This window comes from Trachypithecus francoisi, unplaced genomic scaffold (genome assembly GCF_009764315.1).
Source record: "Trachypithecus francoisi isolate TF-2019V2 unplaced genomic scaffold, Tfra_2.0 Lachesis_group17, whole genome shotgun sequence".
NCBI lineage: Eukaryota > Metazoa > Chordata > Mammalia > Primates > Cercopithecidae > Trachypithecus > Trachypithecus francoisi.
The window spans coordinates 41,346,682-41,374,463 of record NW_022681462.1 but is presented as its reverse complement, the minus strand read 5'-3'; the positions used below and the strand labels follow the sequence as shown (position 1 = coordinate 41,374,463).

General features: G+C 41.8%; 1 protein-coding gene across 1 annotated transcript in view; it reads right to left on the bottom strand.

Moving 5' to 3' along the window:
* Positions 1–27,399, bottom strand: part of LOC117062832 — a 57,475-nt gene extending 30,076 nt beyond the window's left edge. The window contains exons 1-2 of the mRNA XM_033176728.1: positions 27,270–27,399; positions 6,163–6,378 (exon numbers count right to left, since the gene is read on the bottom strand). Of these exons, the coding sequence (XP_033032619.1) occupies positions 6,163–6,368 (206 nt within the window). The 5' untranslated portion in view covers positions 6,369–6,378; positions 27,270–27,399. The remainder of the gene's footprint in view (positions 1–6,162; positions 6,379–27,269) is intronic.
* Positions 27,400–27,782: the final 383 nt, after the last annotated feature.

Genomic DNA, 27,782 nt, shown 5'->3' with positions numbered 1-27,782 from the left:
AGGCAAGTGCACAGTGTCCTCCAGGGTTTAATTATCTCTAGAAGAGTCCCTGAGATTTTCTCTCTCTTGACCTTTGATATTTTAGGAAGAGTACAAGCCAGTTATTTGTGGAAAGTCCTTCAATTCGGGTTGTCTGATGTTTTATTAATAGATTCAGGTTATACATTTGGGAAGTAATTCTCCAGGAGTGACACTGTGTTCTTCTCAGTGCATTGTATTAGTAGGCACATGAGGCTGTTTTTGTCCCAATAATAGTAACGCTAACTGACATCACGTGGATAAGGTGATACCTGCCACCATTCTCCTCTGTAAAACTATTTTCCCCTTTGTAATTAATGAAAACCTTGCAGGAAGACACCTTGAGACAATATAAGCATCCAACTCCTTGTCCAACTTTTGCCCATTAATTTTAGCGTCCATAAATAACATTGCCTAAAACAGTCATTATGATAGTTGCCAAATGATAATTATCTAACTGCCTGATTTCTTCTACATTCATTTGTTGTCATTCTACTATAAGGAAGAGTATCCCTTTATGTATTCATTTCTTATCATTATGAACTCTGATTCTTATTTTATTCCATGGGTTGTAATCCATTATCATCATGTTATTTTGATGCTCATTTTATCCCATATTGGGCCATATTTGTCCCAAATTTGCCCCTTTGAGTTGACTCCTTGTGTCTTTTTGATATGTTCCCATCAGTTGTTCTAAGAAATCCTTTTCTTACTTTTTTGTAAACAGGATATTCCAGGTTCATCATTTATTTTTTCTTACCCCAGTCTTAGAATCAGCTGTTTCTCCAAGGATTCCAGGCTCTTTTGGTAACAGATGGTATTTAGAACTAAGATCTGGATAACAGGTATGCTTATTGCTCTCTGGGTATCATTGCCTCTGAGTCTTCCCCGTGGACACAGGAAGGGAATACACATACACCAGTGTATAGACACACAAATATGAGTTCGTGCTGACACCTCCGATTTTAATACAACACCACAGGGTTCTCCCTATCCTACCCTCATTCCCTTCTCCATTAGTGAGAAACCTGCCTCCCAATTTTCCTCAGTACATTTACTCATTTGTTCTATGAGTACAGAACCCAGGAAGTAATTTCAGAATTTCTAACCCATACCATTTTTAAAACTCACAAAGTGGAGTTCAATATAAGTTTGCAGGTTTCTTCAGCTTTAGACTTAAGGTTGATATTAAAGTACCTTGTTTAAAAGTTATTTGCCTTTATTCTTTTTATTTTTCCTCAGTGTGATTTGTCATTAACTTATAATCCATTTAGATACATTAGTTTATGTTTTGTTTTTTCCCCATCCTTGAAGATTTAAATGTTTTTGCATACATAGAAAACGTTAATATGGTTCCCAAAGTCAAAATTACATAAAAGCATATAGCCAGAGAGTGTCCCTCTCTCCTGCTCGCCTCCATCCCAGCACACTGACTTCAGCAGGGAACCAATCTCTTTTAGTCAGCTTTACCTTTGCTGTGTTTCTTTGGTAACAACAAGACGATTGTATATATTTGCTAATTTCTTCCTTATTTCTTATACAAAAGGTAGCATACTGTCACAGGCTGCCTCTGGGATGCAGACACTGAGATGGTGATTAGTGAGCAGGAGATTTACTAGAAAGTGTCCTAAGATTAACCCCCAGGAAGGAAAGGGACAGAGCAGGATTGGACAGAAGGAGAAGCTGAGCTGCCGCGTGGCCTGAGCAGAGCCTCAGCTAACCTTATGGAGAATTTTGAAACTGGGATGGCCCTTCAGAGTTGTCCCATATTAGGTGAAAAGCCAGGGCTCTTTATACCACCCATCTATCAGTCATTAAACGTGGGCCAACTTAGGAAAAAATGTAACCTTAGGCAAGCCAGTTCTTTTCAGTAGAGGCAGACCCCACAGTGGTTTGACATCTGAGGGCTTTCTGCCTGCAGCACTAAGTCCTCAGTTCCCAAAGGGATCTCCGTGCTGTATCACAGCATCTACCATACACACTACATATTTCCTTTGTTTTTTTGTATACATTATATCTTGGCAATCACTCCAGATCTGCTTTTAAAGATGGTCCTTGCTTTTTCTTAACAGCTGTATAATATTCTAATGTGTGGATGTACTATTCAATGAATATTTAATCACTGAATGTTTATTCAATGAATCTCCTATGTGTGGGTGTCTGTGTTGCTCCAGATGTTTTGCGATTACAATTTTTTTTTTTGAGACAAAGTTTCGTTCTTGTTATCCAGGCTAGAGTGCAGTGGTGCAATCTCAGCCCACTACAACCTCCACCTCCTGGGTTCAAACTATTCTCCAGCCTCCAGCCTCCAGCCTCCAGGCATGCACCACCCATGCCCAGCTAATTTTTTGTATTTAGTAGAGACGGGGTTTCACCACGTTGGTCATGTTGGTCTCGAACTCCTGGCCTCAGGTGATCCACCCACCTTGACCTCCCAAAGTGTTGGGATTACAGGCATAAACCACTATGCCTGGCCTGCAATTACAATTAATGCCGAAATAAATAACCTTATATATATGTATTAACATACTGATGGAGGCATATCTTCAAGGTAAATGCCTGTGGCCTTACTCTGTATACCCTTTACCCATCTTCCCTTACCTTATATCATCATGGTACATTTATCAAAACTAAGAAATTAATATTGGTACACCACTCCTAACTGACGAATTTTATTTAGGTTTTGCCAGTTCTTCCACTAATGTCACCTTTCTGTTGCAGGATCCAGCCAGGATGTCATGTTGCATTTAATCATGTTTTCTCAGTCTTGTTGTTGACTGGTTGTTGGGCTTTTCTTGTCTTTCATGCATGACACTTTCGAAGTGTAGAATTCCCTTCCTATTGTGTAAATGTAGTATAGGCTCATGGATATTTGTTTTATTCTTTAGTTTATATGCAATACTATCGTTACTGTGTCCAGAGTTGGTTCCTGCCAGTGGGTTCGTGGTCTCACTGACTTCAAGAATGAAGCCGTGGACCTTCGCAGTAAGTGTCATAGCTCTTGAAGATGGCACAGACCCAAAGAGTGAACAATAGCAAAGCTGATTGTGAAGAGCGAAACGACAAAGCTTCCACAGCGGGGAAGGGGACCCCAGTGGGTTGCTGCTGCTTGCTGGGGTGGCCAGTTTTTATTCCCTTATTTGTCCCCACCCATGTTCCATTTTTGTCCTATTGGAGTGCCCTTTTTTCAATCCTCCCTGCGATTGGCTACTTTTAGGATCCTGCTGATTGGGGCATTTTTACAGAGCACCAATTGGTGCATTTCACAGAGCGCTGATTGGTGCATTTTACAGAGTGCTGATTGGTATGTTTTACAATCCTAGCTATGGAGTGCTGATTGGTGCGTTTTACAATCCTCTTGTGAGACAGAAAAGTTCTCCAAGTCCCCACTCGACCCAGGAAGTCCAGCTGGCTTCACCTCTCATTACTTATTTTACTGCTGGAATTGGTCTAGCTTCAGCCATTGTCTGGTTCAGACTGGCTGTGTCCTGTATTAGCTTTCCATTGCTGCTATAACAAATTGCCACAAATTTAATAACAACAGGAATGTATTATCTCACAGTTCTGGAGGTCAGAGGTCTAAAGTGAATCTCAATGGACCAGAGTCAGGTGTCAGCAAGGCTGGCTCCTTCTGGAGGCTCTGAGAGGAGAATCTGTTTCCTTGCTTCTCTCAGGTTCTGTGGCCGCCTATGTGCTTTGACTTGTGGCCTGTTCTTCCATCTTCAAAGCACATCACTCAGATCACTGTTTCCACCCTCATCTTCCTTTCTCCTCTCTCTGATCCTCCTGCATCCCTCTTATAAGGACCACTCTGACCCCCTTGGGGCCCCCAGATCATCCAGGATCATCTCCCATCTAAAGGTTCTTAACCATATTTGCAAGGTCCCTTTGCCATGTAAGTAACATATTCACAGGTTTTGGGGATTAGGATCTGGACATATTTGGGGGCCATCATTGAGCCCACCACATGTCCTTCTAACATGCCTCCATCCTTTCTTTTCCTTCTGGTGTTACAAGATGTTCCAGCCTTACTTTGTTTATTCCTGGCCCCAGACCTAGAATTTCTCAGGCATTTCTCCAGAAATACTGGAATGTCACTGCTTCTAGGGCTCCTCAGAAGACACAGCAAAAACACCATAGCTAAACACAGATTAGCGTATTATACATGTGTATACGTGGACACACACACATTCATACTAATACCTCCCACTCTACTCCACAGGGCTCATTCTAACCTTCCCCCCTTGCTTATTTGTAACTTTTTTCTCTGAGAGTGAGACCCCGACTTTCAGTATCTACACTGTATTTATCTATTTATTATACTGGTAGTTTCAAGATTACTGATAAACAAATTTACTAACTAGAATACTGTGCTAATATACAATTATGTCTTTAGTTTTACAGTATATAGTCAAAAGGACTGTCTTCCAAAGTTGCCTAGGTCAGCTCCTTCTCCCCATAACCCTTTCAGTGAGGCTGTATCATGCATTTGTAATATTGTTAGATTTGTTTGTTACAGTCTGCCTTTCTCCACAGGACTTCCTAACAGCCTCTTCCTTCCTTCCTTCCTTCCTTCCTTCCTTCCTTCCTTCCTTCCTTCCTTCTTTTCTTTCTCTTTCTCTCTTTCTTTCTCTCTTTCTTTCCTTTTTGAGACGGAGTCTTCCTCTGTCACCAGGCTGGAGTGCAATGGCGCTATCTCGACTCACTGCAACCTCCGCCTTCTGGGTTCAAGCGTTTCTCCTGCCTCAGCTTCCCGAGTAGCTGGGATTACTGGCGCCTGCCACCATGCCCACCTAATTTTTGTATTTTTAGTAGAGACGGGGTTTCACCATGCTGGCCAGGCTGGTCTTGAACTCCCGACCTCAGGCGGTCAACCTGCTTCCGCCTCCCAAAATGCTGGCTTTACAGGCGTGAGCCACCCGCCCGGCCAGCCTGGCTCATTTTTCAAATTTGCATACACTGAAGTCCACTCTTTGTGGTGTACAGATCCATGTGTAGTTGTGTGTTTCTGGGCTTTTTATTCTGTTCCAGTGGTCAATCTGCCTCTTCATATGACAGTATCACATACTTTCCTATTAGAGGATCTAGAATGTGTTTTAATATCTGGCAAGCTATTCTCACTCCACAGCTTTTTATTCCAGGGTTCTTCTAATTGTTCTTATGTTTCATTTTTTCTTTTTCTTTCTTTTTTTTTTTTTTTTTTTGAGGCGGAGTCTCGCTCTGTCGCCCGGACTGGAGTGCAGTGGCCGGATCTCAGCTCACTGCAAGCTCCGCCTCCCGGGTTTACGCCATTCTCCTGCCTCAGCCTCCCGAGTAGCTGGGACTACAGGCCCCCGCCACCTCGCCCGGCTAGTTTTTGTATTTTTAGTAGAGACGGGGTTTCACTGTGTTAGCCAGGATGGTCTCGATCTCCTGACCTCGTGATCCGCCCGTCTCGGCCTCCCAAAGTTCTGGGATTACAGGCTTGAGCCACCGCGCCCGGCCATGTTTCATTTTTTCATGTGGACTTTGGTATCAACTTTTCAAGCTCCATTCAAAAAACAAAGCTTGCAGAATTTTTATACGATTGCATTAAATTGACGGTGTTGCTAAGATTCAAACATAGGCAGGTTTTGGGCAAAAAAGAAAAAGTAACATTTTTGTGGTGGTATTCAGTGTTTATTAATAGAGGTTGGTTTTGTTGTTATAACTACTTTGTATTAACCCTGGAATTGAAACTTAATATGAAAATAATTTGCATGCAGGTTTACTAATAAAGAATCAGGCCCAAATGCACTAAAAGACAGACCTGAAAATTGTGTTTAGACAACTCTGAAAATTCTTATCCCTGTAATAGAAGATAATTCATCTGTGAAATGAAATCATAATCTAGAAACCCTCTGATGGCACATACAACTTGTTTTTAGTGGAAAACTCAGTCAACTAATTCTGAAATGTTTGCATACTTAAATTATACCCCAAGTAATAAATAACAACATATTAAATAAATTTGCTTTGTGTCTGTGTGTTTTATCAATTTATTTTTTTCTCATCCAACTTCTTTCCAAAAGCACTTAAGAAGATTATAATAAGTCTCTAGTTATACTTTCCTTCTTCTGCAAATTTGTCAGAGTGAAAATTTATTGTGTTCTTTGAAAGAATTACCTTTTGGCAACTTGCACAAAGTCTTCACAAGCTTTAGCCAATTCCTCAGCCATCGTCTCCAACGAAGCAAATACTTCATTCTCCACTTCTTTCCTCTCCATTGAGATGAGGAGATGGCAAAGCTGAACGATCATTGGTGAGATGATTCTCTCAATGCCTTTGTTCCGTATCACAGAGCTGACGTCATCCAAGAGGAAAGACTCCATCTCTCTTAGTCTGTGAACAGAAGCTGCAACATAGTTTAACTCACACTGACTGACATGTAAACCTACTTCTTTTTGACTTGATGTTCATCTACTTTTACTTCTATGATGAGAAAGAAATCTATGAAATATCAAAGGGATAAGTTGGGGGAGATATTTTCAGGATCTCACAAGTATGGGCTAGGTTGTAGCTTAGCAGAAACATTAAAAAATGGGACAAAGGCACAGTGAGATAGATTCAGAGGTTCAAACAATGGCGAAGGGACTCACAAACTATATGAAATAGAAGCAGTTTAAGAAATGGTTAATTTATAAAGAAACATTGGGCTTCAATTGGACTTTACATACATTTACAGAACACTCTACCAAAAAACTGCAGCACATTCTTCTCATCAGCACATGGAATATTCTCCCACACAAACCTATATCAGGCCACAAAACAAATTTTTTTTTTTTTTGAGACGAAGTCTTGCTCTTGCCCCCCAGGCTGGAGTGCAGTGGTGCGATCTCAGCTCACCGCAAAGTCTGCCTCCTGGGTTCAAGCAATTCTGCTGCCTCAGCCTCCCTAGTAGCTGGGATTACAGTCTCCTGCCACCACGCCTGGCTGAATTTTGTATTTTTAGTAGAGACGGAGTTTCACCATGTTGGCCAGGCTGGTCTCGAACTCCTGACCACAGGCGATCCACCCACCTTGGACTTCCAAAGTGCTGAGATTACAGGTGTGAGCAACCGGCCAAAACAAATTTTTAAAAATTAAAATCATATGAAGTTCTTCTCAGACCACAGTGGAATAAAAACTAGAGATAAATACCAAGAGGAATTTTGGAAACTATAAAAACGTGGATATTAAACAACATGCTTCTGAATGATAATTGCATCAGTTAAGAAACTAAGATGGAAATGTAAAAAAAAATTATTTTTTATTTTTTTGAGACGGAGTTTTGCTCTTGTTGCCCAAGCTGGAATGCAATGGTGCAATCTTGGCTCACCGCAACTCTGCCTCCCAGGTTCAAGTGATTCTGCTGCCTCAGCCTCCCAAGTAGCTGGGATTACAGGCATGTGCCATCACACCCGGCTAATTCTGTATTTTTAGTAGAGACAGGATTTCTTCATATTGGTCAGGCTGGTCTCGAACTCCAGACCTCAGGTGATCCACCCGCCTTGGCCTCCCAAAGTGCTGGGATTACAGATGTGAGCCACTGCGCCTGGCCAGAAATTTATAAATTTTTTGAAACAAATAAAAATGAAAACAAAACATACTGAAACCTGCAAAAGCAGTGCTGAGTAAAGTTTATAGTATTAAATGCCTACATCAAAAAAAAAGAAAGATTACAAGTTAACAACCTAACGTCACTCATCAAGGCGCTATAAAAGCAAGAACAAACCAAATGTAAAGTTAGCAGAAAAAAGAAATAACAAAAATCAGAGCAGAGCTAAATGAAATACAAACAAAAAAATACAAAGGATCAATGAAATGAAAAGTTCATTTTTCAAAAAGATAAACAGATTGATAAACCACTACCTAGACTAACCAAGAAAAGAGAAAATCTGAATAAACAAAATCAGAAAAGATAAAGGAGACATTACAACTGATACCACGGAAATACAAGAGATCATCAGAGACTATTATGAACAACTATATGCGTACAAACTAGAAAACTTAGAGGAAATGAATAAATTCTTAGAAACATGCAACCTCCCAATATTGAACCAGGGAGAAATAGGAAACCTAAACAGATGAATAATGAATAGCTAGATTAAATCAGTAATAAAAGATCTCCCAAGAAAGAAAAGCCCAGGACCAGATGGATTCATAGCTGAATTTTATCAAATGTACAAAGAAGAACTAATACAAGTCCTCTTGAAACTGTTCCAAAAAAAAATTGAGGAGAAATGAGTTCTCTCTAACTCATACTATGAGACCAGTAATACCTTATACCAAAATCGGACAGACCATGACACATAAGGAAAGAAAACTCCACACCAATATCCCTGATCAACACAGATGCAAAAATTTTCAAAAGATACTAGCAAACCAAATCCAACAGCACATCAAAAAAGTAATAACCCATGGTCAAGTGGGATTCATCCCAGGGGTGCAAAGGATGCTTCAACATATGCAAATCAATAAATAAATGTGATGCATCTTATCAACAGAATTAGACGATAAACCATACGATCAGCTTAATAAATGCAGAAAAAGCATTTAATAAAATCAGCATCTCTTCATGATAGAATCCCTCAATAAACTAGGTATAGAAGGAACATACTCCGAATTAATAAAGGCCATATATGACAAACCCACTGCCAACATCATACTGAATGAGGAAAAGCTGAAAGCATTCTAAGTACTGAAACAAAACAAGGTTGCCTACTTTCACCACTCCTATTCAACATATTAATTAGTAGTGGAGGCCGGGCGCGGTGGCTCAAGCCTGTAATCCCAGCACTTTGGGAGGCCGAGACGGGCGGATCACGAGGTCAGGAGATCGAGACCATCCTGGCTAACACGGTGAAACCCCGTCTCTACTAAAAAAATATAAAAATCTAGCCAGGCGAGGTGGCGGGCGCCTGTAGTCCCAGCTACTCCGGAGGCTGAGGCAGGAGAATGGCGTGAACCCGGGAGGCGGAGCTTGCAGTGAGCTGAGATCTGGCCACTGCACTCCAGCCCGGGCTACAGAGCGAGACTCCGTCTCAAAAAAAAAAAAAAAAAAAAATTAGTAGTGGAAGTCCTAGCCAGAGCAATCAGGCAAGAGAAAGAAATAAAAGGCATCCAAATTGTAAAAGAAGGCAAAATATTCCCGTTCACTGACAATATGATTGTATATCTAGAAAAACCTAAAGACTCTGCCAAAAAACTCTTAGACTTGATAAATGAATTCAGTAACACTTAAGAATACAAAATCAATGTATAAAAATCAGTAGTGTTTCTATACACCAATAAGGATCTCGCTGAGGACCAAATCAAGAAGGCAATACCATATATAATAGCTGCAAAAATAACATAAAATAAAATACCAAGTAACCAAGGAGGTGAAAGATCTAAACAAGGAAAACTACATAACTGTGACGAAAGAAATTGTAGATGACACAAACAAATAGAAAGATAACCCGTGCTCATGGATCAGAATTAATATAATTAAAATGACCATACTGCCCAATGCAATCTACATATTCAATGGGATCTCTATCAAAATACCAATGTCATTTTTCAGAGAATTAGAAAAAACATGCTAAAATTAACATGCAACCAAAAACGAGCTGGAATAGCCAAAGCAATTATGAAACAACAACAACGAAGCTAAAGGTGTCATATTACCAGACTTCAAATTATACTACAAGGCTGTAGTAACCAAAACAGCATGATACTGGTACAAAAATAGACACATAGATCAATGGAATAGAAAAGAGAATCCAGAAGTAAAGCCACATATTACAGCCAACTGATCTTTGACAAAATCCACAAGAACATAGAGTGGAGAAAGGACACCCTTTTCAATAAATGATGCTGGGATAATTGGATAGGCACCTGAAGAAGAATGAAACTGGACCACTATCTTTTACCATATAAAAAAATCAGCTCAAGATGAATTAAAGATTTAAATGTAAGACCTGAAACTACAAAAACACTAGAAGAAAATCTGGCGAAAACTCTTCTGGACATTGATCTGGGCAAAAAATTGATGACAAAGACCTCAAAAGCACAGACAACAAAAATAGACAAATGTGACTTAATTAAACTAAAAGGCTTCTGCACAGCAAAAGAAATAATCATCAGAGTGAACAGACAACCTGCAGAATGGGAGAAAATGTTTGCAAACTATGCATGACAGGGGACTAATGTCCAGAATTTACAAGGAACTCAAACAACTCAACAACAACAACAAAATAGAAAACAAATAGTCCCATTAAACAATGGGCAAAGGACATGAATAGACACTTTTGAAAGAAGACATACAAATGGCCAAGAGGCATATGAAAAAATGCTTAACATCACAAATCACCAGAGAAATGCTAATTAAAACCACAATGAGATATCATTTTATAGCAGTCAGAATGACTATTATTAAAAACACAAAAATAACCGATGTTGGCAAGGGTATAGAGAAAAGGTCATACACTTTTGGTGAGAATGTAAATTAGTACAACCTCTATGGAAATCAGTATGGAGATTTCTCAGATAACTGAAAATAGAACTACCATTCAATCTAGCAATACCACTACTGGGCATTTACCCAAAGGAAAAGAAATCATTATATCAAAAAGATAACTGCACTCACATGTTTATCACAGCATTATTCACAATAGCAAAGATATGGAATCAACCAGGTGCTGTGGCTTACACCTGTAATCCCAGTACTTTGAGAGGCCGAGGCAGGTGGATCACTTGAGGTCAGGAGTTGAGACCAGCCTGGCCAACATGGTGAAAACCCATCTCTGCTAAACATACAAAAAAAAAAAAAAATCAGCCAGGCATGGTGGTGCATGCCTGTAATCCCAGCTACTCTGATGGCTGAGGCACAAGAATCGCTTGAACCCAGAAGTGGGAGGTTGCAGTGAGCCAAGATCGCACCACTGTACCCCAGCCTGGGCGACAGAACAAGACTCTGTCAAAAAAAAAAGATAGGGAATTAACCTATGTATCCATCAACAGATGATTGGATAAAGAAAATGTGGTACATATACACAACGGAATACTATTCAGTCATAAAAAGAGAATGAAATCATGTCTTTGGCAGCAACATGAATGAAACTGGAAGCCATTATCTTAAGTGAAAAAAGTCACACATAGACAGATTCTGCATGTTCTCACTTACAGGTGGGAGCTAAACAATGTGTACACATGGACGTAGAGTGTGGAGTGATAGACAATGCTGACTTGGAAGAGTGAGGGGGTGGGAGGGGACTAGATGGTGAGAAATTACTTAATAGGTAAAAATGTACGTTATTCAGGTGATATATACCCAACAAAGCCCTGATAAGGATTTTAAAGCAGCTATCATGAACATACTTCAACAAGTAATTGAACACACTTAAATTTTAAAAATTACAATTCAAGAAAAAAAGACATAGAAAGAAAAATTTTGAAATTTTAGAACTGAAAATATAATTAAAATAAATTCATTGAATGGGCTCAATAGCAGAACGGAGATGACAGAGGAAAGTCAATTAATTTGAAGACAGGTTATTATAAGTTTCCCAAACTGAACGACAAAGAGAAAATGGCTGAAAAAGAAATGAACAGAGATCCAGGAACTTGTGGGACAGTAAGAAAATAACAAACATTTTCAAGGGCTGAAATAAAAGAACTGCTCATCCTAATTCTATACCCAGTGAAAATATCTTCAGGAATGAAGGGGAAATAAAAACATTTCTTGTCAAAATATAAACAAAAGTGACCCAGAAGAAACAGAAAGCCTGAATGAATTATTAGCTATAGAGAGAGTGAAATAATAAAGGCCTATATTTTAAAAGGTCATAGATCCAGATGATTTTAATCCCTGAATTCTTTCTGGCCTTTAAAGAAGGAACAATCCTTACAATGCCTAAACGATTTCACTACTTGGAAAAGGTGCAAAGCTTCATTGTTTATCTTATAAGGCTAACATTGCTTTAATTTTAAATACTAGTAAGAAATATCAAATTGTAATCAAAATATTAGAATATGAAATCCAATGATATATGGAAAAAGAATAGTACTCCTTAACTAATTAGGGTTTGAGGAATGAGAGGACGCTTCAACATTACAAACTCAACGGACCAGGATTCCTTGGAGGAATGGCTGATTCTAGGACGGCAGCAGGAAATAGAGAAGGTAAGCACAGAACCTCTTGAAATGGCAGAAAATAAAGAAGTGCTCCCAAACAAAACCAAACCCACGTTGATGGAGGTTTGTCAAAGGGACACAGGAGCAAGTGAAAGAACTTCCAGTGGCCAAAGGTGGCATGATTTGAGCAACAACATAAAGTAACATTAGATTCTCACCCAAAGTATGAAATAAATATCCATGAACAATGATTGGGCAAATAAATAAATAGGGGAGACAAATCTCCCATGCGGAAGAATTCTAAATGATGGATGTCAATATTGCACCCTCAAATAGTGGAGAGCATAACTCTCCAATCCTTAAGTGTGGGCTGTGCATAAGTGTTACAGGAAAGGGAGCAGGATCCCAATCCACACCCTAAGAGAGGATTCTTGAATCTCGCACAAGAAAGAATTCAGGACGAATCTGCAGTGCAAAGCAAAAGCAAGTTTATTAAAGAAAGTAAAGTAGTGAAAGTACAGCTACTCCATAGAGCAGGGCGTTCCTGAAAGTAAGAGGAGGAACGCTTCCACCTTAGGTACAATGCTAGTGTGTGTGTGTATATATATGTATGTGTGTATATATGTATATGTGTATATATACACACATATATATCATATATACATATATGTATGTATATATGATAAATGCATATGTACATATATACACACATATGCATATGTATGATAAAAAAGATCTTGGGGAGATGTGCTCTGCTACAGGAGTTTGTGATAAACGATTAATTTTCTTAATTACTATGTTTTGCAAGAATCGATATTATGTTTAAAGCAAAATTAGGAACGCCCTTCTTCTCCAGATATCGGGATATCTGGACACTCCCAAGTCTGCATCTATTTAGTAAACATTATTCATCTGTTCCCTTAACCATAAACATCTAGGGGCTAGGAATTCCTCACTTTCTGGGAACGCAACCCAGCAAGTCTCAGCCTCATTTTCCTAGCCCTCACTCAAAATGGAGTCACTCCAGTTTGAACACCTCCGACATAAGGACTTCCTTCCAAAGAGTACAGTAAGGAAAGAGAAAGAAAGAGGGACTTTACTGTGGAGAAACACCATGGACACCATCTCAGCCAGGTGATCAAGGTCAGCATCAACAGGGCTAAATCTCACCAGTATCCTCAAAAATGTCAAGGTCATCAGAAACAAGAAAAGAATCTACAAAGAACTTAAACAAATTTACAAGAAAAAATCAAACAACCCCATCAAAAAGTGGGCAAAGGATATGAACAGACACTTCTCAAAAGAAGACATTTATGCAGCCAACAGACACATGAAAAAATGCTCATTATCACTGGCCATCAGAGAAATGCAAATCAAAACCACAATGAGATACCATCTCACACCAGTCAGAATGGTGATCATTAAAAAGTCAGGAAACAACAGGTGCTGGAGAGGATATGGAGAAACAGGAACACTTTTACACTGTTGGTGGGACTGTAAACTAGTTCAACCATTGTGGAAGAGAGTGGGGCGATTCCTCAAGGATCTACAACTAGAAATACCATTTGATCCAGCCATCCCATTACTGGGTATATACCCAAAGGATTATAAATCATGCTGCTATAAAGACACATGCACACATATGTTTATTGAGGCACTATTCACAATAGCAAAGACTTGGAACCAACCCAAATGTCCATCAGTGATAGACTGGATTAAGAAAATGTGGCACATATACACCATGGAATACTATGCAGCCATGAAAAAGGATGAGTTCATGTCCTTTGCAGGGACATGGATGAAGCTGGAAAACATCACTCTGAGCAAGCTATCGCAAGGACAGAAAACCAAACTCCGCATGTTCTCACTCATAGGTGGGAACTGAACAATGAGATCACTTGGACACAGGGTGGGGAACATCACACACTTGAGCCTGTCATGGGATAGGGGGAGGGAGGAGGGATAGTATTAGGAGATACACCTAATGTAAATGATGAGTAAACGAGTGCAGCAAACCAACATGGCACATGTATACATATGTAACAAACCTGCATGTTGTGCACATGTACCCTAGAACTTAAAGTATAATAAAAATAAATAAATAAAAATATAAAAAAAAGGAAAGTCTTAGAAATTGTCACAGCCAAGCAGAGAGTAAGAACACATGACCACTAAATGTAATGTGGTGTCCTGGATGAGATCTTTGAACAGAAAATAAAATTAAGTAAAACCTAAGGAGATCTGGACAAAATATTGATGTTAGCTAATAATAACAAATCAATATTAGTTGAATAATTGTTGCAAATATGCCATACTTGTGTAAGATGTTGGTTATAGGAGATATTGAGTACAGGGCATATAGGTAGGGCATATAGGTGCCCTTTGTACTAATTTCTTAATTTTTCTGTAAGTCCAAAACTGTCCAAAAAGTTAAGACTATTTTTTAAAAATATTCAACTATCACAGTATATTAAATCAATAATTTAAACTAGGATAATATGATTAAATCAATAAATACTAAAAAGCCTGTTTCTGAACTTTTTTCAAAATTTCCAAGTAAAATGATTAGTCATCAAGAGAAAGCTTTATACTAAAGAGTAAAACACAGAGCCAATTTTATCTGTCAGTTTCAAGTTAGAAATATCATCTGCCACCATTGTTAAACATCTTTTTTCAAAATTCTACTCAATATAATTAGATCAAAATTGAAATAATCGGAGCCAGGCACGGTGGTTCATGCCTATAATCCCAGCACTTTGGGAGGCCGAGGTGGGCAGATCACCTGAGGTCAGGAGTTCGAGACCAGCCTGGCCAACATGGTGAAACCCCATTTCTATTAAAAATACAAAAAAAAAAAAAAAAAGTTAGCCAGGCATGGTGGCACGCACCTGTAATCCCAACTACTCAGGAAGCTGAGGCAGAAGAATCGCTTGAACCCAGGAGGCAGAGGTTGCAGTAAGCCCAGATTGCGCAACTGCACTCCAGGCTGGGTGACAGAGGGATACTCCGTTACCCTCCCCCACCAAAAAAATTGAAATAATCCATTTAAATGTTGGAAAATAGGCAAAACCATCCAAGATAGTTTAGAAAAGAAACAAAAACAGGCCAGGTGTGATAGTTCATGCCTGTAATCCCAGCACTTTGGTAGATCAAGTCAGGAGTTCGAGACCAGCCTGGCCAAAATGGTGAAACCCCATCTCTACCAAAAATACAAAATACAAAAATTTGCCGGGTGTGATGGTGCACGCCTGTAGTCCCAACTACTCAGGAGGCTGAGGCAGCAAACTTGGTTGAACCTGGGAGGCAGAGCTTGCAGTGAGCCGAGAACGTGCCACTGCACTCCAGCCTGGGTGACAGAGCAAGACTCTGTCTTGGGCGGGGAGGGGGGTGGGGGGGAGGCGGGAAAAAAGGAACAAAAACAATCTTAAAGAAATAAGTAAATTTGGTTAAATAGTTGCACATATTTTCTCTATGAACAAAAATCAGAAATGGAAAAGGAAAACCATGTCACTGAATAGCAACTAAATTCAACATGAAACAAAAATAACGTCAAAGACATGAGTTTAGCTTGAATAAACTTTTGTAGAGGATGTTAAAACGAAGTACATTGAGAGACACCATATCTGAATGGGGAGACTCACTATCACAGGAATAAAAATCCCCCCAACATTAATAATGTATGGATATTACTTCAGTTCTTACACAATGTGTTTGAGCTAACTAAAAGGATTTCAAAAATTATATGGGAAAATAAATGCTTGAGAATCACCAAGACACTAAGTCAAAGAATAATAACGGGGAATTGCCTTTAAATCCACTATATGGTGGAGAATGCTAAATGCTCCCAGCATTGGTTACCTACTTCTATGTATATACAACTTAATGTTAAAATCTCAGAGAGACGAAAGGATCACAGTCATATTCAGTCACACAAAGGTCCTTTTAAAGAGATTAAGGGTGTTGCTCTCAGATTGTCTCAAACAATTAAACCTCAAGGGAGCTTAAGAGTATTGTTCCTCAGCCTCCCAGCAGGAGCTCAAGATAGTGAAGGGTTTATCCAGAGAGATCTGTAGGGTTTCATCTAATGTGGTTAACACATTAAGCGAGCACATAAAAAGACCCACAAATGTCCTGAGAAATCTATGTCTGTCAGTTTGGAGTGGAAAAGGCAGACCCAGTACAACATAAAAAGGGATTGTTGAACCTCCAAAATTCTAGCAGGACAGGAAGCAGCTGAGAAAACAGATGCTACCTTTCCTTTTTTTTAAAAAAAAGCAGGGCACAGTGACTCATGTCTGTAATCCCAGCATTTTGGGATGCCAACGTGGGCGGATCACAAGGTCAGGAGTTCGAAAGCAGCCTGGCCAACATGGTGAAACCCTGTCTCTACTAAAAATACAAAAATTAGCCGGGCGTGGTGGCAGGCACCTGTAATCCCAGCTACTCGGGAGGCTAAGGCAGGAGAATCACTTAAACCTGGGAGGTGGAGGTTGCAGTGAGCCCGAGATCGTGCCACTACACTCAAAAGAAGATGGAGCCAAGAACCATGGAGAATTATTTTTAGCAGGAATGAGACTGAGTTCTAAAATTTGGATTTCAGAATTGCTATGGACTAGTAACACCTGTGTGCCTCCTATTTGCCCCTTTTTTGTGTGTAGAGGTAATCTTGTGCCTGTCCCACCATCGTATACTGGGTGATATGGTTTGGCTATATCCCCACCCAAATCTTATCTTGAATTGTAGCTCCCATAATAACCATATGTTGTGAGAGGGACTCAGTGGGAGATAATTGAATCATGGGGGCAATTTCCCCTATGCTGTTCTCGTGGTGGTGAATAAGTCACATGAGAACTGACGGTTCTATAAGGGGTTTCCCCTTTCACTTGGCTCTCATTTTTTCTTTGCTTGTCACCATATAAGATGTGGCTTTGCTCCCCCTTGCCTTCCACCATGATTGTGAGGCCTCCCCAGCCATGTGGAACTGTGAATCAATTAAACCTCTTTCCTTTGTAAATTACCCAGTCTCAGGTATGTCTCTATTAGCAGCACGAGAACAGACTAATACATTGGGTGTGGGAGGTGGGCAGATATCTCCCCTTTGGCTTCAGAAATCCACAGATCAACTGGAACTGTGCTTAAGGAGCTGTACTAGGGGAACTACACGCGATGTATCTCAACCATACCTGGACCTGATTTAGATGATGAGATTCTGGACTCAGAGCTGATGTTATGAGGTGAGGCTTTGGGGACTCTTGGAGAGGTGTAGTTGTATTTGCCACATGGGAGGGACATGAATTACTGGGGACCAGAGAGCAGGCTACGGTGGGCAGCTTCCTAGGATGGTCTCCAGTGATCTCCACTTCCTGGTATTCAACCTCTTGTGTAATCCCCTCCCCTTAAGTGTGGCCTGGACCTTGTTGCTTGCTTCTCATGAATAGAATATATAAAAAGTGATGGAATATTATTACTGGAAAGGGGTCTCGATCCAGACCCCAAGAGAAGGTTCTTGGATCTCACACGAAAAAAGAATTCGAAGTGAATTCATAGAGTAAAGTGAGAGCAAGCTTATTAAGAAAGTAAAAGAATAAAAGAATGGCTACTCCATAGGCAGGGCAGTGGTGTGGGCTGCTCGACTAAGAACACTTACAGTTCTTTCTTGATTGTATGCTAAACAAGGGGTGGATTATTCATGAGTTTTCCAGGAAAGGGGTGGACACTTCCCAGAACTAAGGTTCCCTCCCCTTTTTAGACCATATGGGGTAACTTCCGGACGTTGCTATGGCATTTGTAAACTGTCATGGTGCTGATGGGGATGTCTCGTAGCACGCTGATGCATTATAATTCGCGTGTAACGAGCAGTGAGAATGACCAAAGGTCACTTCCATTGCTATCTTGGGTTTGGTAGGTTTTGGCTGGATTCTTTACTGCAAGCTGTTTTATCAGCAAGGTCTTTGTACTTTGTGCTCTCATCCTGTGTCATCCTATGACTAAGAATGCCTAACCTCTTGGGAATGCACCCCAATAGGTCTCAGCCTAATTTTACCCTGCCCCTATTCAATATGGAGTCGCTCTGGTTCAAACACCTCTGACAATATTACTTCAAAGATTAAGTTACAAAAGGCTGTGGCTTTTTTCTTGCTTATCGTCTCTTACCCTCTTTCTTGCTCACTGTAGTGAAGCCAGCAGGCGTGTCGTAAGCTGCCCAGTGGAAACGCCAATGTAGTAAGGAACTGAGAGAGGCTTCCAGCCAACAGCTTTTGAGGATTTGAAGCTTTAGTCTAATAACCCATGTAGAATCTGGCCAACAACCACGTGAGAGTGCTTGGAAGCTGATCTATTCCTAGTCAAGCCTGAAGGTAACTGCGGTCCTGCTGACACCTTGATTGCAACCAGAGCCTGAGGATCCAACTATATTATGTCCAGATTCCTGACTCAAAGAATCTATGAGCTAATAAATGTAGGGGTTTTAAGCCACTACGCTCTGGAGCAATTCGTTATACAGCAACAGAGTGTGTAATAATTACCCTCAAACATAGCAGCTTAAAATAACAAGCATTTATTACCTCAGTTTCTGAGGGTGAGGAATCCACCTGCAGTTTATTTGGGTGGTTCTGGCTCAGAGTGTCTCACAAGGGTGTCGTCAAGCTATCCGCCTGGGCTGCAACATCTCAAGGCCTGACGGAGGCTGGAGAATCCACTTCCAAGCTCACTGTGTGGTTGTTGGGAAGCCAGACGCTCAGTTCTTTCCATATGGGTTTGTCCACAGGCCTGCCTCACAACATAGCAACTGGCTTCCCTCAGAGCAAGTGGTCAGAGAGAGACCCCAAGACTGTGGCTGCAATCTTCTTGTAATCTATTTTCAGATGTGACTTACTGTCACTCCTGCCTATGCTGCTGGACACACAGATTCAACTTAGTATAACACGGGAGGGGACGACACAAGGATGTAAATACTAGGTGTCAGGGATTATTGGGGCCACCTTAAAGGCTGGTTGCCACACTTCCTATGTCCATTTCTCTTCTTCCCATTAGTTTTATCTAAGAATAGGCCAACCTGTCAGAGACCACATTCTCTGGCCTCCTTTATAGCTAGATTGGTAGTGTGACTACGTTCTGACTAAAGGCACACATATGTAATAAAATATGTGACTTTGGGGTTATGCCCTTAGAAAGGATTTTGTTTCTCTCCCCTGTTTTTCTCTCATACCATGGGCTGGAACATAGGTATAGTGAGATTATGCAGGTAACACCCTAAGAGATGGCTAAACAAACAAAAAGGAACTTGGCTCCTTGAATTCACTCATAGTTTGGAGCAGCCTACATCACTTGGACCTCCTGCCAGCTTCGGATTTTGAGAGAAATAAATCTATCTCATGTAAGTTCCTATACTTAATCATATTTAAGTAGTTGAATATCCTAAAAAAAACTACAATCAGCCCAGTATTGAACTGACCCAAGGATATTCAGACTACAGAATCCAGATATAAATCAAGCACATTTCAGAATTTAATGTAAGACAATGGCATGGTATTTCAATGTAATGAGAAAATGATGGTTTATTAAGTAAATTATCATGTTGATATTACCGGACAAGTTTACATAAACAAGAGACATCTTTCTGACTGTGATTCCAACCTTGCTGCCTAGTACAGTAATGGTGTTCACCTTCCTCCTGACATTGAAGAGCTATCATGTGGTCCTTACTGTGCTGGGATCCTATGCTCCCCATTGCTAACAGGAAGTCCAGTTCTGTAACAGCGTCCCCACCTTTCTCCTTGACCTTCAGAAGAATTTGCTACTGTGCTTCTCACTGATGCTGCTGCCCTCCCACCAGTGCCTTCTTAGCTCTGATAAATGGAGTGTCTTCTTGAACTCTTTGTCCATAGTTCTGGCATCTGTACTTCATTTAATGTGGGCCATTCATTTTCCGAAGCTTCCAGAACCCGCAGCGGTATATTAGAGCTTTCTTGTGGGGCTCATTGCAGGTGTTAAATCTCGTGTTATGTAAAAGATGCCCCCACCTTGAGAAGACTTCTGTATTAGAGTTCTCCAGAGGGGAGAACAAATATGAGAGTTTATTAGGGAAAACTGCCTCACATGATTATAAAGTGACTGTCTGCAAGCTGGGGAAAGAGACAGTAGTGGCTCAGTCCAAGTCAGAAGGCCTCAAAACCAGGGAAGCCAACAGTGCAGCTTCAGTCTGAGGCCAAAGGCCTAAGAGCTCTCAGGAAGTCACTGGAGTCTGAGGTCCAAGGGCAGGAGGAGTGGAAGCAAGTGGCCGGCATGGGAAGAAGAAAGCCGGAAGACTCAACAAGCAAACTTATTCTATTTTCTGCCTTCTTCATTCTAGCCTGGCAGCTAGATTGGATGGTGCCCATCCACACTGAGGGTGGGTCTTCCTCTCCCAAACCAACAACTCAAATATCAGTCTCCTCTGGCAATACCCTCACAGGCACACCCAGACACATTGCCAGCTATCTAGGTGTCCTTCAGTCCAACAAGCTGACACCTAATACGAACCATCACAGTTTCCTTATGCAGCCTCACCTTCTACCCAACCTTGACTCCTAGCCATCAGGGTCTGTTCCTAGGTACACACTACCAGTTCTCTTAATCCCTGTTATTCAGGCCTTGCTGCTCCTTTACATATAACATCTCCCTCCCTCAGCAGGGCAAGCACATCCTGAGGTAGATCAGGCTTTGAAATTCCCCTCTAGTTAACGACCTTGTAACCAGGCTGGTCTTGAACCCCTGGGCTCAAGCAATTCCACTGCCACAGCCTCCCACAGTGCTGGGATTATAGATGTGAGCAAAACATCCAGTCAATTCTTTAGAGAAGGGGTGCACCTATGATTGTCAGTAGATAAGCCTCACAGCAGCTGGGCATAGATGCACTGACCTGGTGAAGGGATGTGGGTAGAGAAAGAGCACTCGCCTCAGGAAGAGAACATGCTGACTGGCTAGGTATCTTCTATGTGCCCAGCTCTGCACCCAGCATTGGATGTGGCCCCACTAACCATATCTGCTAAAAGTCAAGGAGGATGATTCTACATTGAAAATCAGGGCTTTGTTGCAGAAGGAGGCTACCAAGGAGACAAAACAACAGATACTATTACAATAGAATTCTAGGTGCCAGATAATTTATTATAGTATGTCTGAGATGACACACAAAATCAGAGGGTCTACTATTTAAAGTAATTTTGTCATCTTTCTCTGGAGAAAAAAAAATAAAGAAATTCTGCAAATTTTTAACTCCCTAATCATATTAATTAGCCAGAACAAACTAATAAAAACAACTCTTTTTTTCTTTTTTTCTGTCGCCCAGGCTGGGGTGCAGTGGCCAGATCTCAGTTCACTGCAAGCTCCGCCTCCCAGGTTTACGCCATTCTCCTGCCTCAGCCTCCCGAGTAGCTGGGACTACAGGTGCCCGCCACCTTGCCCGGCTAGTTTTTGCATTTTTTAGTAGAGACGGGGTTTCACCGTGTTAGCCAGGATGGTCTCGATCTCCTGACCTAGTGATCCGCCTGCATGGTAGCTCAAGCCTGTAATCCCAGCACTTTGGGAGGCTGAGACGGGTGGATCACTAGGTCAGGAAAAACAACTCTTTAGCCAAGCAGCATCATCATTGAGTTTACATCTCAGAAGCATCACAAATAAAGGGACTGCTCTCCAAAAAGTAAATGATAATCAGTCTCAAGACATCACTGGCTGAAGTGAGCACAGATTTATGACCACGCCTTGGTTAGTTCTGCCCCCAAGGCAAAAAGCAGTCCCCCAATATCAGCTTCCAATCTCACATACCTCCCATCACCTCATCAGCCCAGGGCAACTTCCCTTTGTTTGGATGATACACACCCAAAAATGAACCTCTCATCCAGGTTATTCATGAACGCTTATCAGGGAAACTTTCCCATCCTGGTTTAGTAAACTGCTATTCAACTGACTTTTCTGGCCCTCTGATTACAACTGTGTGGCCTTAAAACATACACACGCATACAATGCAAGGGATTGTGACTCTCCATTACTGGAGTAGCTGGTTTCAGCCTTCTGTATGTTCTTTGATTTCGTCATGTGTTTGTGTGTGTGTTTCAATTTCTCAGTAGAGATCAAAGATCAAAGACCCACCCTGAAACTGCACCCACAACCTTAGCAAATATCACGTATCAAGAACAATAGTGCATCCCAGGGGTAATGACAAAGATGAGTGCCATCCTCAAAAACAAAAGATCTGGCCTGGCGCGGTGGCTCACGCCTGTAATTCCAGCACTTTGGGAGGCCAAGGCAGGTGGATCACGAGGTCAGGAGATCGAGACCATCCTGGCTAACATGGTGAAACCCCGTCTCTATTAAAAATACAAAAAACTAGCCGGGCGAGGTGGCGGGCGCCTGTAGTCCCAGCTACTCGGGAGGCTGAGGCAGGAGAATAGCATGAACCCGGGAGGCAGAGCTTGCAGTGAGCTGAGATCAGGCCACTGCACTCCAGCCTGGGCAACACAGCAAGACCCCATCTCAAAAAAAAAAAAAAAAGATCCATCACTGGTACTTCCCATTATGTTCCCAAGTAATTTATCAGATTGACTCTTGCACACCTGGATTCAAGGTGTATCACAGTGGCCAGCTGCAACATTAACCAAGAAATAACCTCAAATGGAGCTACTATAACAATGTAGTATCCCTACTATTAAAGCACATTAACACAGCCACTAGTAATCTAGTATGTGGCTAGAGATCTGGCAAAGGAGGTTTTTTCCTACTCAACAGGAAGAAGGATCAGAAATAGTTCACATGCATAGCTTTCATTCACGTTCTTGCCCAGGGGTTATGTTTCTTTGTTTTTGCTTTTGTTTGTTTTGTTTTTTTTGTTTGTTTGTTTTTTGTTTTTGAGACGGAGTCTGGCTCTGTCGCCAAGGCTGGAGTGCAGTGGCGCAATCTCGGCTCACTGCAAGCTCTGTCTCCCAGGTTCACGCCATTCTCCTGCTTCAGCCTCCCGAGTAGCTGGGACTACAGGCACCCACCACCACGCCCGGCTAATTTTTTGTGTTTTTTAGTAGAGACGGGGTTTCACCGTGTTAGCCAGGATGGTCTTGATCTCCTGACCTCATGATCCACCTGCCTCGGCTTCCCAAAGTGCTGGGATTACAGGCATGAGCAACCGCGCCTGGCCACCTAGGAGCTATGTTAATTCTCCTGATCTCTGTCTCAGTATGACCAAAAGAGAGCTGGACCATCAGGGACATTCCTCCAAATGTCACATTGGTCCACTTTATTGATGACAACACATTAATTGGACCTGATGAGCATGAACTGGCAAGTACTCTGGATGCCTTTGTGAAACATACGCACTTCATGAGGGTGGGAAGTAGGTCCCATAAAGATTCAGGAGTTTGCACAGTGATGACAATTATAGGAGTCCAAAAGTGTGGGACATGTCAGGAAGGGCCCTCCAAAGCAGGAACAAGTTTTTCTTTTTTGAGACGGAGTCTCGCTCTGTCTCCCGGGCTGGAGTGCAGTGGCCAGATCTCAGCTCACTGCAAGCTCCGCCTCCCGGGTTTACGCCATTCTCCTGCCTCAGCCTCCCGAGTAGCTGGGACTACAGGCGCCCGCCACCTCGCCCGGCTAGTTTTTTGTATTTTTTTTAGTAGAGACGGGGTTTCACCATGTTAGCCAGGATGGTCTCGATCTCCTGACCTCGTGATCCGCCCGTCTCGGCGTCCCAAAGTGCTGGGATTACAGGCTTGAGCCACTGCGCCCGGCCAGGAACAAGTTTTTCGCCTTGAACATCTTACTACTAAAGAAAGAGGCGCAGTGCTTGGTAGATCCCTTTTGGTTTTGAAGGTGGACTATTTCACACTTCGGAATATCATTCCAACCCATTTACTGGATATTAGTAACAAGCTGTTAGTTCTGATAGACGCTTCAAGCAGAAAAGGGCACTGCAGCATATTTGGGCTGTAGTACAGACAGAACTGCTGCCTAGGCCAAGTGAATGGACATACCTCATGGATTAGAATTAGAAAGTGATGCCATGTGGAACCCTAATAGGAGAATCTCAGCATAGACATACAGGGTTCTGCAGCAAGTTATGTATCTGCAGCAGAGAACTAGACATCATTTAAAAAGCAGCCCCTCACATGCTACCAAGGTGTGGTGAGACGGTGCATCTGACTATGGGGCATCAAGTGATCATGTGGTCAGAACTGCCCATCAGGAACCGCATGCTGTCAGACCCAGAGCCATAAGGTTTAGCAGAGCCTGCAGCAATCCACTGAAAGGTGGAAATGGCACATCCAAGATCACGTTCAAGCAGATCCAGAGCAAATAACTAAGCTGCATGAGCAAGGAGCCAGACACCCACGTGATCCACTTTTTCTCAGCTCATCTCACATAGCAACATGGGTCAATTATCAACAGATGACAGAAAGACAAAGGGTCTGAGTGTGATTCAGGGATGGCTTGGCTCAGTATATTGGTACCAGCTGAAAAGGCACTGCTATTGCATGGTTGATCCACTCAGAGATAAGAGGGATGAGGAGAATCCCTCCAGGGCACAGACATTCAGGCTATGCAATTGGTCATATACTTTGGGTAGAGACAGAAATAACCTCTATTAGTCCATTCTCACGCTGCTATAAAGAACTGCCCGAGACTGGGTGATTTATAAAGGAAAGAGGTTTAATTGACTCACAGTTTCACATGGCTGGGGAGGCCTCAGGAAACTTACAATCATGGAGGAAGGGGAAGCAAACACATCCTTCTTTACATGATGGCAGGAAGGAGAAGTGCCAAGCAAAAGCCCCTTATAAAACCACCAGATCTCATGAGAACTCATTCACTATCATGAGAACAGCATGCAGGTAACTGCCACCGTGATTCAATTACCTCCAACTGGGTCCCTCCCATGACATGAAGGGATTACAGGAACTACAATTCAAGATGAGATTTGGGTAGGGACACAGCCAAACCATACCATAACCCAAAGTAAAAATATACATCCTCTCACAGGCAGTGATGAATGACTTGACTGGTGGATTAGGGGAGTGGAAGGAACAGCATAGCAAGATCAAGGGAGAAGGAGGTCTGGGGAAGAGGTGTATTGTTGGACCTATCAGAGTGGACGTCAAGTATGAGGGTCTTTGTAGCACATGTTAATGCTCATAAGGGACCATCCATTGTGGATGAGGTATTAAGCCAATACATGGATTGAGTGACTCAATTGATTGATGTCCACCAGCCTCTGCCCTCAGTCATCCTGCTGCTTCCATCATGGCCTCAGGAAGGAAGTAGCCATGAAGGCATAGATGGAGGCTATGCAGAGGCCTAAGAACACAGGCTCCTCTCACCACGAATGGTGTAATTGTCCAGCCTGTCAGCAACAGAGACAGATGCTGAGCCACCTGTACTTTCCCTTGTGGCAACCAGCCAGGGACTTGGTGGCAAGTTTATTACAATGGACATTTGCTACTCTGGAAAGGGCAGCAATTTATCCTGACTGGAATTGATAGAAGTTCTGAGTAAGGGTTTGGCTTTCCTGCCCGCAGAGCCAGAGCCAGCATCACTATTTGAGATCTCACAGTGGGAATGATTTACAGATATGAGATTCCACAAAACCTGGCTCCAAACAAGGGACCCACTTGATGACAAAGTAGGTGCAGCCACAGGCCCATGACTACAGGATCCACTGTTCCTAACATGTACTGCATCCTCCAGAAGCTTCCAGCCTGACACAGCAGTGGAATGGCCTCTTAAAGATGCAGTTGAGGTGCTGACCTGGAGATTATGCCCTATGAGGATGGGGTGCTATTCTTCAAGATGCAACACACTCCTTAAACCAATAGCCATTAGATATGCAGTGTTCCTGAAAGGTAGAACTCATTGAAATGGGGACTAAATGGTGGAGAGGGGAATGGCCTTCTCACCATCCCACTTGGGGAATTTGCGTTTCTGTTCCTCACCAACTTTAGATTCTGTGGGACTAGAAGCCATGGATTCTGAAAAAAGCATGCTTTATCAGGGGGTATAGGAAAAGAATTCCCGTGAGATGATACAGCTACTTTCCCTGGGGAGTGATCTTTCCCCTAGGGGCAGACTACAGCCAATGACCAAATGAAATAGATTATAAAAGGTAAGCCCTTGCCTTTAGGGAAGGCCAACTATGATGCAATTTGTCCTCAATGCTTATATCTTATGGATCGGACAAGGCTAGACTTGACCTGACACCACATCCTTGCTTAACTCCTTCCCCTGCCCTGTCCTGTTTCTCCCCTTCCCCTGTAGGATTTTCCTGAAGGGCACTTCTTCAATACATCATGTGCCCCCAAACTACTGTCTCAGGCTCTGCTTCCAGGGACCCTTCCCCTGGCTACATGGATTGCTTCAGGGAAGACAGATAATCTCAGCTTGTCCATTAGGATTGACCCCAGAAATCTGTTGAGAGCCAGGTTATGTGCCTGGAGGTGCTGACGGCCACTTTGCCCCCATGATAGGGGCCTGCCTCTGGATAGAACAAGCACTGAGGAGAGTGTAGTGAGAGACAGAGAGAGAGACTAAGTCCTGAGGACATCGCTTATGCTCCTAGATTTAGGCAAGCATTTGTCCTTCGACACACACTTTTTTCTTCTACTTAAACTGTTTTGATTGTGTTTGGGAGACCCAACTGGCACACCTGCACCCCCCCACCATCTCTCTGGGACATTCCTTTCTGCACAGCTACAGGTGATCGACATGAAGTGCTTATAGAGCTGGAAGGAGGACATGTAGAATTCTAACACACTTTAATTATCCAAAAACGGAGGTGGTTGTATCTAGTACTGTTTTTGTTTACTTTAGTAGATCTTGTCTTTTGTTTTTAAATGGCTAACTCACACAATGTTTTTTAGCATGAACTCTATTAATGAAACATATTAAGACACCAAAATGTATTATAAAATAAACGATCCCAGTTAACAAAGAGCTTAATGCATAGGGAAAAGAGGAATGTGATTATTCCTATTTCTGAATACATCTAGAGATCAGCCAACATCATCACATTCAGAGCATAAATTGTAGAAATCCCATAATCCACCTTTGATTGACAATCATGAGAGAGTAGCCAAACATAGAGAATCAACAAGGAGAAAAACATGGACAGTTTTACTTACCTTGTTGGGAAGACACTTTTCACCCTCCAAAGGAAAGAACAAATAATTGGATTCACCCTAAATGTAAGAAATCCAGATGGTTTACCAAGCCACAGAAATCCATGTCCATCTGTGTAGTAGAGTTCCAGACTGTGGCATCTCCCAGCAACTGTTAGCTGACTCTGCTGCTGATGTCACAGAGAGTATTGCTAACAAGCAGACATCATAATTTATGCATAGAGCTAAGAGAGGTCTACTGTTTCTGCTGTACTGAAGGTCCTGCTTATTCACAGAAATAAGAACTGGACTAGAGTCTGTAAAAGAAGCTAAAAGTTGTAATCAATTCAGGCATAAAAATAAGGTTCAACTGTGAGTCTTCAAAAAGTCCTGTTTTGGGAAACTGAAAGGAAATTAGGCCCTGGAACTAATGAAACCAAATGATGAATTGCCGACCACTTTAATTTGACTTTTTCTTTCCAGTTATCTCCTGTGTGGATTTTCGTAAGAATTTGATTCTTGAGTGAATATTCAGTC